The sequence below is a fragment of the Chiroxiphia lanceolata genome, chromosome 14, assembly GCF_009829145.1.
Source record: "Chiroxiphia lanceolata isolate bChiLan1 chromosome 14, bChiLan1.pri, whole genome shotgun sequence".
NCBI lineage: Eukaryota > Metazoa > Chordata > Aves > Passeriformes > Pipridae > Chiroxiphia > Chiroxiphia lanceolata.
The window spans coordinates 1,434,004-1,447,526 of NC_045650.1; the positions used below are offsets into that span (position 1 = coordinate 1,434,004).

At 42.6% G+C, this 13,523-nt stretch overlaps 1 protein-coding gene and 1 long non-coding RNA gene across 2 annotated transcripts in view; both read right to left on the reverse strand.

The window, feature by feature from the left end:
* Positions 1-203: 203 nt before the first annotated feature.
* Positions 204-13,523, reverse strand: part of LOC116794021 (translation initiation factor IF-2-like) — a 29,331-nt gene continuing 16,011 nt past the window's right edge. The window contains exons 3-4 of the mRNA XM_032702336.1: positions 1,495-1,579; positions 204-973 (exon numbers count right to left, since the gene is read on the reverse strand). Coding sequence (XP_032558227.1) covers positions 956-973; positions 1,495-1,579 — 103 coding nt within the window. The 3' untranslated portion in view covers positions 204-955. The remainder of the gene's footprint in view (positions 974-1,494; positions 1,580-13,523) is intronic.
* LOC116793993 lies at positions 4,734-6,208 on the reverse strand. Its single transcript, XR_004359665.1, has 2 exons — positions 6,086-6,208; positions 4,734-5,100 (listed from the first exon to the last, which is right to left on the reverse strand). It is a non-coding gene; the product is annotated as an uncharacterized LOC116793993 (long non-coding RNA).

A 13,523-nucleotide genomic window follows, 5' to 3' on the forward strand; every position in this document is an offset into this window, starting at 1 on the left:
CAAACTGGTTTCTTTCTCTCTCCTCCCCATTTACATCCTCAGCATGAGGTGTCTCTTCATCTCCAATCCATTTGGCCATCCCAACTGCTGCCAGTCACACCTCCACACACAGCTCACCAGCCCTGAAAAACTGTGGGGCCACACAATCATACAGTTCTCATGAAGCTGACCTTTTCAAATAGGTTGATTTTATTTTTCCAGATCAAGCTTGTATCAACAATATCCCACCAGATAAACATAGCTGAGGAAATAAAGAACCCAAACACTATATGGGCAAGCTGCAACAATGCCATCAATCTGCTCACCTGCCTGTCCTGCCTCCTCCCACCCCAGCCCCACATCAACTCCAGATCTTTCAGATGTCTTTAGTGTTTAGTTAAACAAAGAAGGTCTTTTCCACTGTTCCAAGTCTTTCAGTTACTTGCCTAAATAGTTCTAAGTGACAGTTTTTAGCATATTGCCTTCTGCCTCCTTTCCAGCATTGTGCAGAGCACCCAACACTTCTGCTCCTTTACCCTCCCTTCTCCTCCCACAGCTCGTTGCATCTTGGGTTGAAATTTCTCAGAGGATCAACAACACAACACATGTTCCACTTGTAACAGATTCAGCATGCAATAGGTGAAGCCCTGATCCTAAGTGGTCCTTCGATGCTGCATAATACAAAGCGACACATATATTTTTGGTTTTAAAATAACCTTCTGATTCATGCTCCCCTGGTATTGGCAAGACCACGTGAGTGTGACAGAAATAAACTGTGTGACCTCCATATCAGCAGGGGATCTGCCTTAGGTTGTGTTCCCAGAGCAGAAATGGGAGCAGGGGGAGCCAAACAGGCAGCACTTCAATGTTCCTCCTCCCCCTCCCTGCCTCAGCTATACCTCAGCCTTTGCAGGGCTGTGCTTCCATCCTCCAGGGCTTCCTTCTGGGCTAAACTTCTGTTTGTTTCAGGGTCCTCTCAACACATTTCCAAATTCTACAAAACAAAGAGCATTAGTCTTATTTTTTACAATCTACAGATGAATGTCAGAGAACAAGATACTGTCAAGCAGGAGAGCTCCAAATGTCTTTCTAAACACAAATTACTTTGTTGAATAAAAAGCATTTCAGAGCCAAGGAATGATCATGTTTATTTTCTTATCTCTTTGATGAAACAGAACTGATTTCTCTTAGGTTCAAAGAGATTGTGCTTGGAGAGCTCAGTTTTTAGAACTGTAACTCCTAACAATCCCATTAGGTTCTCCTTGCAGTTTAAACTTTTGCCAGCAAAATACAGTATTTTGCTGGGTGTGGTCTGATGCACATCCAGGAGGTCTCTCGAACCATATGGTTTCTGATGGTTTTAACCTATGATTAAATCAATCTAAAAGAACAAAAGCTGTGTGGGAGAAAAGAACTTCATCTAGAATTGAAAGAAAATTGAATCAAGTGTCATTGTCTTAGACATTTAAAAGGTGTTTCATCTACCAGCAGGTGCTAAAGACAGGAAAGCCTTACCCAGTGATCAGTGCCTTCCCTCCCGTGGACAGAGCAATGGGTTCTGATCCTCATCCACAAACCACAAGACTGGTGAGCAGTTTTTCTAGCATAAAACATAGAAGAATTTGCCTTAAAAAACCCCTACTCTTGTCTTTTAAAACCCTTTAGAAACCCACTTGTTAGTCTTTTCTTCATGTTTCCAATTGCAGAGATGCTGAGAATTACAGTGCAATAGGCAGGTTTGAACTTGAACTGTGTGTGTGTGACATGACACACTCCTTTGTGCAGAGGTGCAGTCAACTTACACAGAGAGGAATAGCATTTGTAATGATGGCATCACAATGTTTTAAGGGAATACAATAACATTCAACTCCTGTACCTCAAGTTCTTGAGATTAAAACTGTTCAAACCAGTAAATATACTTCTCAGAATAACCATGTTTATAACAAAAAAAATTATGTACTTGATTGTTCCATAATGGCACCAAATACAGTGTCCAAATTTGGGGATCCCACGTAAAATATCCTGTACCAGGAGCTCATAACAAGAGAGAAAATTCACAGCTGAGCCACCTCTAGTACTTGCCTGGCCGTGCCCCCTCAGTGCCCATGTCCCATCTCTGGCAACAACCCCTCCCCTGGCCTGGACAGCTCTCCCAGAGCCCACAGCCCTTTGCCTGGCTCTGTGCTGGGTGTGCCCCGTGCCAGGCACAACAGAGTTCTGGGGCCCTTCCCTTACTCCCAGTGTCTGGAGGACACCGCTGTGCTGGGAGCACCAGGACAGGAGGAGAGATCCTGGTCAGCACAGCCCCAACAGACACTTCAGGAGCCAGGCAGGGCTGTTGGCTTCCCTGTGCTCTGAGCCTCTCCCTGTATCCCTGAGGAGCCAGGTTCAGTCTAACCAGGGAGGTGGATGAAAGGGATCACTCACTCATTTTGTTACATCACAGCACATTCCTCGGACCCCAGGCCTCAGGGGCTTTACTGAACTTGCTGTGTGTTACACTCACTTGGCTGTTTCATTAAACACTACATTTGGCAAATTCTACCTGCCTAAGGCCTTGTCTACACAGTAAAGCTTCACCAAAGTTTTGCATACCCAAGGTCAACTCAGGGCATGGAAAATGCACATCCTGTAGCTCACACTATTACAGTGGTGGGACTCCAGGGACTGACATTAATTGTGCCAGCAGCAAAGTCCAGGGCAGTGCACCTTCTGCTGCTTAGGAAGGTGAAGTCCTTCAAGCAGCAGAATAGGCTGTGGCTCCATGAGGTAGTCTGTCCTGGAGCCACAGCACCATAAATAGCTTTTGCTGGGTGCACAAGACATACTAACTGCAAGCTCTCCCATCTAGCTTCTCTTTTTTCACTTTCCTCATACACCTTATACACCTTCCTTATACACTGTAGAGCTCCCTTACCCTTACTTTGGGAAAGACTCACAGTTGCCTCAGGATGTAACAGAAATTCTCTGTGAATTTTTCATGTTGTGTTTACAAAATACACAGGTTAAAACATGCTTTTGGAGCTCAGTTTCTTGCAGATATCAATTATATGAAGGCTCTTTTTGTTAAAAAACTATCAACATTTCACTGGGGGAGAGATGTTCAATACCAAGAATGCAAACTGATGGGAGTCAAGGGAGCCAGGGACAGGCAAAGAGGGCAACACCAGGTCTTTGGGATTGTCACTGACACATCATGACAAACATTCCCAAACATGTTCTGCACAAAATAAACTGTGCCCTTTCTCCTTAAAATAAACATCTTTGATATACTTACTGAAACCAGGAATGTGCCATTATTAATGATAATGTAGTGCAGGAGACAGCTTTTCTTAAGGTTACCCCAAATATTTTTGCTGCTACATCAGATGTATTGTTAGAGCTCACCAAACCCAGAGCTGTGGTGCACCTGTTTTCTCTCAGACACATCTTATTTTTCTTCCGTGGAAGTCCCAGCTGGCGTCCAGGTTTTCTTAAATTGCTACCAGAGCTAATTGCTAAATTGCTACCAGAGCAATGCCCCAGAAGATGGGGAGTTACTTTCTGCAGTGAAAGGTGAACAAATGGGGGTTCACTAGAACGGCCAAAGAGATGGAAAGAGCTGCTGCTCAGAGCAGCACGGGAGGGAAGAGGGGATCAGCAGCTGCAGCCAGGCAGCCAACCACAGTAGTTTCAGGGGCTTTGATTTGGGGGTTCTCAAAGCAGGAAAATTTTAGTGAGGCTCAGGGGAGAAAGGAGTAGCTTGGGGCTGGTAAAAAGCTGGCAAACAGGTGGTTCTGTTGGGAGTCACTCAGCTATGAAATCACAAACCCGGGGAAAACATTTACTGAAGCCCAGATTTGCTCCACCTGAAGGCACAGCAGGCAGCCTGTTTTCTTCATTTGTTTTTTATTTCTTTTGCTTGTTTGGATGCTCTGTGATATTATTCCAATATTATTTTTAGGTGATTTCTCATTTAAGAAGACACTGCATTCGGCCTAATTCAGTCCAGCCTGGGACTGATATTCCCTCGCAGAAAAATTAATCTCACACTGGTAACTGCAGCAAATCCAGCAGCAGAAAGAAAAAATGGCAAAAGCTAAGGATTTTGAACTTGCATCCAGTTAGGGAAGAGAAATGGAATCCACCTCAGTCAGCACACTCACAACGTGGGAACAGCTTTGTTGAAACACTTAGAGAGAAATTATTGACCACAAAATCCTGCATCTGGTTAAAAACTACAATAACAGCAAAGAATACTACCACTAAAACCCTGTTCTAAGGGGCTTATAATATTAAAATACTAATGATAACTTTAAAATTTAATTAAATCTGGACAATTGTATACACACAGATTGGAAAAGACTGATATTCATCTCAAGAGGCAGTATCAGCATTTCCACACTCCGGCTTCAGGAACCACATCAGGAAATCAAACAAATATTATTCCATGTGTGCAGTGAACTTCTTTCTTCTTGTAACAAGCAAACAAAAATTATTTTCTTAATAAACATACAACAGACAAAAGCGCTACTGAGAAAGATCATAAGACTAAGGAAAAAAAACAGTACTATTGATGAAAACAAAGCTTTCCTCCTTCCAGTCAGGAGTGGCTGGGATTGACACACGTGGATGGCTTATGGCTGGTGTCCCACAGAGGCAGCTTTGCAAGGTGCTGTGCGGATGGGATGGAGATAAGCACTTCATGCTGCTGGGGAGACTTGGAAAATACCCAGAAGGAATAAAACCAAACAGATGATGCAACCAGACATGTATAAGCTCAAAACGCCCAGTCAAGGCTAGGTAGGAATTTTATTCAGGGGTATGATCTCAGGAAGAAAACAGCATTGCAGGAGAAAACTTACTCAGGCTGATAAATTCCAAGCCTTGGCATTTTCCAGCAAATGCACTGCTGAAGGGATTTCAGGGAATACCACAGAGAGCCTGTACTGCAGGGCGTGCTCTCTGCATGCTGAAATGGGGGGGTATTAGAGGGGACCACACTGGGTGAAGGCCTCAGTCCCACCACACTGGACACAGGTTGTTATCTCCAGGAACCCCAGCACAGTCAAGTCACGTTAAACTTTGGCTGCATCGCGTTCCCATTGGGTTTACAGCTGAAAGAGAGGATGGGACATTGCACTGTCAAGCAAGGAAAAGAGCATTAAAGATGAGTTTTAGGATAATTTTAGAGTAGGTTCTTTTCTTAGAAGTCTTCAATCCAAAGACCATTAGTTACTACCAGACTAAACACACAGGGCATTTGTTGCATTTTTCTAAGCAGCCCACCATCTCTAGATTGATAATTGCCACTTTTCCTACACTTATTACCTCCCTGATCTTAGGGAATGGAGTCCCCAGCAAGCAAGATTAGTCTGTGAGAGTTGTTACATTACCAACAACAATAAACAAGCAGTAATCTTTTTAAGATTTAAAAAGGGGTTCAGGAAAATATCCCTTCCCTGCTTTCATTTTCAGGAAAAGAAAAAAAAGATTCTTCAGGGGAATTAAGGGGGAAAGGGCAATTCTTCCCTAGAGGTTCAAATATATCTCCCAGGCAGCACAAAAAAAATGTTGGTATTCTGTACCACCCAGTGCCTGCCCACTTCTATGCTTGATTACCCCGATAAATCAGAAAACCTGTTTGTTACAGGCTCTCCTTCCATTACAGCTGTTGCTCTGGTTAACATCTTCTGAATCATCCAATTCATCAGGATCACATACATGGGGCTTTAATCCTTTGATTTTTTAAGTTACTTTGTTCTGAATTTTTCGCTTCATCCCCTCACTGACAGAGAAACTGAATAAAGATGAATAAGTCAGAGTAGCATTGTTTTTCTCCCCTGCTTTTTATTTTGCAAGGGAAATAGGAAGGGGGGACAGGGTAACTCTCCATTTCACAGTTCTTTAGTGGTATCACTCAGCCCTGATGGTGCAGCCTGAAACTTGAAGAGTCTGAAAACAAGTGCTGAACTTCGGAAGTACAGTCAGCCCCACTGTGTTCTCACAGATATTGAAGTGCTGTTTTAAAAAGATGTATATTAAATAGACAAATAACTTCATGGTTATTCCAAGCCCTCCATCACTGCTATGTCTTTCAGTACTAATTTCTGTAAATGCAACAAACCTGGGAATTGAGTTCCGACCTAGAGTGTAATAGCTTCATAAATTACAGGGAGTGTCGGAGCTGGGACGGGAAATGGGGAGCGCAGTAGGTCAAATGATTGCTAATGGGCTCTCGAGTCATTTACCTGCTCAAATCAAAGTCAGACCTGAGTACAACACTGGAAGGACACCAGAGAATGTGCTCTACAGCACTGCTCCTCTCAACAGGGTTTCAGGATGAATGCACCCAGTGACCCCCACGCTCATCTCCGTGCCCCCAGCAGGCCCTCCCAGCGGGTCTCCAGGCTGGCTCACTCAGGGTGACTCCCCAGGGTAGTGCCAAGTGAAGAATATGCTTTGAGAACAGTGACAACACTCCCTTTGGGAGGCTTCAGCAGCCAGACCACCTCCTCCCAGGGAGGGCTGAAGCAAACACGGACTGCTCCCTGGAGAAACTCCCTTCCTGCCCTGTCTGCCCAGAATCCAGTGCATGGGAATCCCAGACTCAGCATTGCCACCATGCCTTAAATCATAATAACACCCTGTAATCAGGGGGAACACACCGACCTCTCATAGTGGAACTACAGTTTTACATAGCTCATATATAACATACAAAGATATGAGAAGAGAGGGATGATGACTAAACCTCATATTGTTCCATGGGTTTACACCCTCTGTTTTGAAAATCAGACTGTGTATTTCTTTGTAAAAATGAGCTCTACAGAGGTTCCTGAGACTGAATTGTTCCAAGTCTTAGCTGCCTTCAGGATTTCAAACTGTAATATAAACTATGAGAGCAAAAAATGAACTTTGATAGAGGAGGAATATCTCTACTATTTTACATACCTTGTGCTGGATAAGACTCACACCAACGTTTATAAATTCTTTAGGAAGAAAATACCACAGCCTTCCTTTTCTATCCTCCTCACCTGCTTTTTTTCCATCTATTTTTTTCTCCTTTCAATAAAGGCAAAATCTTATGGCATTACAGGAAAGTATTTTCTGACCAGTACAGTGGACTCAGGATCTGAATCCAAAGTACCTGTCTACCCATGTTATGTCAGAAGGAACAAGTCCTTAATTATTGAGTTCTTATAACTATAATCAAGGATTTGCTTCTGATTAATTTCCCAAGAGTCGTTAGCAATATATGGGTACAAAAAGAAAAAATCTATGGCATCAAAAAAGTATAATTTCTGGCCTGTCATCTTTAAGGCAGAGAAAGACAGACAAAGAAAACATGAATAAAATAAAAAAATAAAGTATATACACAAGCCTTCCTTGAAAAATCTGTCTGGCATTTGCTACAGAAAGATTTAAATGGCTGCTTTTGATTGACATTATCTGGTGCATTAAGCTCCCATTGAAAATATTTTGTGCTAAAGGCCTTGAGCTCTTGTGCTGATTGGCCAGACTTGCACAGGATAAATCTCACGTGTAGTGGAAAACCATAAAATAATCAGCTAAACTTGAACAGAAGGAATTTTGTGAAGATCTTCAGAGTCAAAGAAACCAGTTTTTCCACCATATCTCTTCACCCCAGAGCTTTCACTGAATTAAAGTGATTGGCAGCACAGGTAGCTGCATTAAGAGTATTAGAAATACATTAGTAAAAAACAACATTTCCACTCTCAAGTGGCTGATGAGAAGATAATATTAGTTTCAAAAGAAGAGAGTACACTCCTTTTATCAGAAAATGCCACTTATTTGCTATTGTAGAAAAATTCCCTCAAACAAAACAGAGATTCCAAAGAAGCACAACATCCACCTTCATCTGGGGAACAAACACAGGCCAGGGCTAAATAACAACCCTAAGGATAAAGAGACAAGACCCACACTAAGGGGGACAAGAATACAGCCCTTAGAAAGGGGACATAAATAGTCCAGAAGAAACATTTATCAGACTGTGATGAAGCTTGGGGCATTGCTCAGAAAACAGCCTGGGAAAGATGACACTTTTTTAGAATCACTTGTTGAAAAGAAAGAAGAAAAAAAAAGTACCAAATAGCAACACATGCCTGAATATCTGACTTCAAAAATAGAGATTGGACTTGGTAGATGTCACTATTATCCTTCAGAAAACAGGAAAGACTTTTTATTTTAAGTCTATAATTAGACTTCAATGGAAAGTTACATTGTAAGCTTAAGAAAATTGCCAAACTTTCAATGTAATGTGAAGAATAGTACAATCTTTATTCAAGTCTGGTCTGGACACATGTTATATTTTAACAAGTACTTTGCACTGGAAAAGTTCTCAGTCACAGCAAATTTTTAGTACCATTGGAACCAGATATTTCAAACTATGTAGAGAAACAGATCATTGTAAAAGAGACATCAAAATTTTACCTTGAAGCTCTCCAAGGCATCCGAGTACCATGGGGATAATAACATGGGCCTCCTGCTGACCTCCCTGTCCCCCACCCCCTGGGACTGTGGGCTTTGGAGTCCCCTGTGAGTGTCCCTGGCTGATGGAGGCCTCAGTGAACGCTGGGTCCCCATCCCATCAGCAGCAGAACTCTGTGCAGTTGGCAGTCTGTCTGCCAAGGAGGTCAGAACACACTCAGCTCAGATATTGAATTTCCTTTCACCTCTCCAGAGTATGGCCTTTCCAACTCAGGGTTAAGCTTGTTTGCAATTCCAGGGAAGTGAATTGCTGCTATTGCTGTTGTCTGCACTGTGCATGGCTTATGAACAAAGAACTCTGGTTTCTAGGGCTCTTGCAGCTCTTTAGTCACTCCCTAAAAGAAAATTTCCTGAAATCAAACCCTCAGATCTGAACTGCTTGAAAAGTAGGAGATGAACAGTCTGGATTTAAATCCTCTGAATCAGGTACCATGCTTTGTTTTTAATTTATCCAGACTTTGATTCCGAAGAAACACAGATCTGATTCTAGCATGAACAAACCAGTGTCTCATCTTGCAAAATATCATCCCAAGCTGACAGAACCATCCATGAGGGAGAAACTTACTCCGGTAAGATTTCTGACACCTTCTACTCAAATCTTGCAAGATAGAAGGCAAGACTTCAGCAGTTAATAGTCCCAGACTCAGCCAGATCAGTCTGAACATGCAGACCCAAGCTAAGCACCAGCTCTTCAGGAACTCTGCAGTCCCATAGCACCAGGAGCTGGACACTCCTGCAATCAACAAAGCCATAAGCACTTCATTAAAAATTGCAGGGTCTTCCCCCTTGCTTGAACACAGTAGTAACAACGTTAAGATATACTTTAATATCATGTACTAGTGCAGACATTCCATGAACACCTAATCCTGCTCAGAAGACCTTTATTAAAGTTCAAATATAGCTGCCTTTCTCTGCTACTTTCTAACAGGCCAAGACACTCTCTCCAGAGGCGGTTTTGATTTTCCAGACAGTCAGGGTGTACAGTGGTCAGACAAGAACCTGAACTTTGGGAGCTCTGCAGCATTCCCTCCAGTCATCAGAAACCAGTTCTGATGGGTTCAAAAGGAAGCTGTATCAGATGGGACTCATGGGAAGTTACATCAGACTTTCATTTGCCCAAAGAAGGTCAGCAAGTCAGAGTGTTCAGAGAGAGCATGCAAAACATGGCACATATTGCAGGGTGTGGATAAAGAGGAAGGATCTTTCATAAGAAAGAAAAATAATTGACATGGCATATTTCATCTGACTGCAATTTTTCTCTATTTCCTGAAGAAACCAAAGCACAGAGAGAAATAACAATTTGCACACATTCTTGCACAGCGAGTGTATCAGAACACATATCTCCTGCAGATCCTCTCTCTCAGTTTCTCCATTGCCTGGAGACAAATGCACTGGGACTCCATTCTCCTAAATCTGCTTTACATGTTACTGTGTTTATGTTTGTTACCCCATTGCTTGAAAACTGAAGCGTTTCTGACTGCTGGTCTTTTTAGTCCCACTGCTCTTCAGTTCCAGCTGGGAATGCATTTACACCCTGAAGCTGATTCGTTGGTCAGAGACACAGGAGACTGCAGTGTGAAGCAGCAAGGCCTTCTGGCTGACTTCCCAGGGAAGAGGTGGATCCTGTGTTCTGGCACACCCAACACCTGTTGAGGGACACTGAGCTCATAGGGTAGGGGGTGCTGGCCCAGCCTCTCCTGACACTCCATGAGGAGATGGCCTCCTTACAGATTTGTAAGTGCTGACAATTCCAACACTTATTTCAGCTTCTTTGCAGAAACTTGGTACTAAAAAGTGCAAAGTTGCACCTGGAACAGGGCAACCCCTGGTATCAGTACAGGCAGGGGGATGAAGGGACTGAGAGCAGCTCTGCTGAGAAGGACTTTGGGATGCGTGTGGATGAAAAGCTCGACACGAGCTGCCAATGTGAGCTGGCAGCCCAGAAACCACCCATGCTTTTAATTTATTTTAAATTTTCAAATTATTATTTAAATTTTTTATTTATTTCCCCAAAAGCAGCATGGGCAGCAGGTAAGGGGGCATTCTGCCCCTCTGCTGCACTCTAGTGAGATTGCACCTGCAGTGCTGTGCCCAGCTCTGGGCACAGTGTAAGAAAGACATGGACCTGTTGGAGCAGGTCTGAAGGAGGCCATGAAGATGCTCCAAGGGCTGGAGCCCCTCTGCTCTGGAGAGAGACTGGGAGAGCTGAGGGTGTTCTCCTGGAGAAGAGAAGGCTCCAGGGAGACCTTATTGTGGCCTTTCAGTACTTAAAACGGGCTTGTAAAAAAGATGGGAACAGACTTTTTTTAAGAGGTGCAAATAGGGCAAGGGGGAATGGTTTTACACTAAAAGAGGCTAGATTTAGACTAGATATAAGGAAGACATTTTTTACGATGAGGGTAGTGAAACTCTGGCACAGGTTGCCCAGAGAAGGTGTGGATACCCCACCCCTGGAAACATTCAAGGCCAGGTGGGATGGGGGTTGCTCTGAGCAACCTGGTCTAACTGAAGATATCTCTGCACATTGCAGGGGGGTTGTACTAGATGGCATTTAAAAGTCCCTTTCTATCCAAACTATTCTATGATTCTATGAAAAAAGACCTCCAGTCTGCAGGTAACAGCACTACCTGTGTTTGACAATGGAAGTGAGATTGAATTACCATTTATTATTTGTAGCCAGATATCATCTTTGCCAGATTTCTATACACTGTCAGCACACACTCTACCGAAGACTAATTGGCAATAATGAAAAAGCTAAGCATGTTTTGACAGCACAGCAGAAGCCACTCATGACAGCAGTACAACCCCCTAACTGCACACAACTGCCAGGAGTAAATTCTGGGAGTAAATGGTGTCCCAAACAGTCAGAGAAGAGCGGAACCCACAAATCACACTGGTGCCTTCAGCCTCAGATGAACACCCTCTCATTGCTCTGGAGAAATCTAGCTCAGCATCCCTGTCCTTCAGCCCCTTCACCTCCTCACTGAAATTGCCAATAAATGGCTTATTGTGGTACTGCCAATAAATAAAAACAACCATTCAAGAAACCTCTTCTATTCATCTCCCAAAAAACATGTTCACCAGTTCTTTTCACATCAGGTACTATAACACAGGAAGGTGGTTTTATTCAGCCAAGAGTTTGGGTGGAGGTTCATTAGGGTAAAAACTCATGCTGTTACTTAATCACTTCTGCAGAGTCTGAACCTCCTCTCCCTTTCCTATCTCAGTATCTTTAAAACCTTCTACAACGTATATAAGCCTGAATTCTCATACCAGTAGGAAAGCTAGCTCAGGTTGAGAGGCCTATTTAAAGTGAGAGATGAATGCACCAGAAATTCTATTCTGCTGTTGAAAGCACGCTGACCTTGAGGCTCACAATAATGCCCAGAATTAGCTTGTCAGCAGCCCAGAGATCCAATCTGAGTTTTCATGGAACTGTTCCCAGAGTAGGTAGATAATGCCCAATCTTCAAAGTAACTATGTCTCAAGTTTATCAAACAAGCAGAAAAAAAAGTGACACACCAAAGGGTCTATTCACTAAACAGTGGCTTACACGAATCGGCCAAGCATGTGAAGATCTATTTTTCTTGCTTGGGTGACAGAAATGTTGCACTACAAAGGGCAAGAATACAACTTGCAAGTAGATTAGGTGGGTTCAGCATGGACAGAATGAATTATTTCAGCCCAATCACAAACCTACTTTGAACATCAGAGTTTAGAATTTAATTCAAGTATTAAATTCAGATTTGATTAGCAGAGATCAAGAAAAGGAGAACTAGGGGGAAGAAAAAGGCACTAATGAAAAATGTGCACCATCTCAGCAGCTCAAGAGAAGCAAATTCTCTTAAGTCACTGTAACACATGCTGGACATTCCTAATCTATGAATGAAAAATTGGATGCTTCAGGGTTTATTTAAACAAAATTTAAACCTCCTTGAAGAACCAAAAAACTACATCATAGGCTTGACCCACATGAAACAGGCATAAGGCCCCGTAGTTTGGTGGGTCTGTAAAAGCAACATAAAATCCCTACGAGTTCTCCAACGCAATGATGACCTTTTCTACACTTCAGGTGAAGCCTGGATGTATTTGGAGCACAGAATAAAGAACAATCAGCACTTCAAGTGGGGGTGGTTAAGCCATCCTTAGCACAAAATTAGCATCAGTACTCCTGAAACAGGCAGTGAGGACAAACCCCGATTCCTAGCAAAGATTTTCTGTCCACAGAGGAACAGATCTTTCAAATCTGAGTGTGATTGTATGCAGGTTGCTGATGCTTTGTCCACACACAGATCCTTTCATTGCTAACTCTTTTGCAAAAGGGTCTGTAGTTATGTTCCAGGTGAGTTTACACTCCAACCCTCACTGTGTTAGCTCCATACATTGTACTCTTGGCTGCCACACAGGCTTGGTACAAGAGACACAGCTTTCAAGTAAGTTACTGCTTCTAAACTCTTCATAATGAATCTCACATAATTTTGTTCATCTCAAAGTACCAGTTGAGACAGTTTTCAGCCCTTGGTGCCACTTCTAGACTTATCAGTCTGCCAGTCTTGGAGGTTCCTGCTTCTTCTCTTTCTCTTCTTAGCTGAATATCATGTACAGGTATCAGAGAAGACCAGTTCCTTGCAGTTACAGTAATATCAAGATATTTAGGGGAAAAGAACAAAAGCAAAACCCAAATCAACAAAAAACATTTTCCTTTAAAATTAAAATACTTAGAAAAATGATTTGCTCATAGACTTGAGTCATGCTATTCTTTGCTGTTCTCATTTGCCATAATTAGAAATACTGTTACTGAGAGAAAGAAAAAACACACAATTCACACTAGTAAATATCGATGCAAAGAAGCAGCAAAACAGATTGGGTCAAAACCGCAGTCTGAATTATTATTCTCTCCATAATAATGATTAGTATTATTATAGCAACACCTTGTACTGAGGGTACGAAAACAAAATCCTCTCCCAAGAAATGACTCATTGTCTCTGTTCCCAACTATCTGTGAGATTCCTTGGAAGGAATTTGAGATCCTCGATGCATAACACTTTTTCATCCCA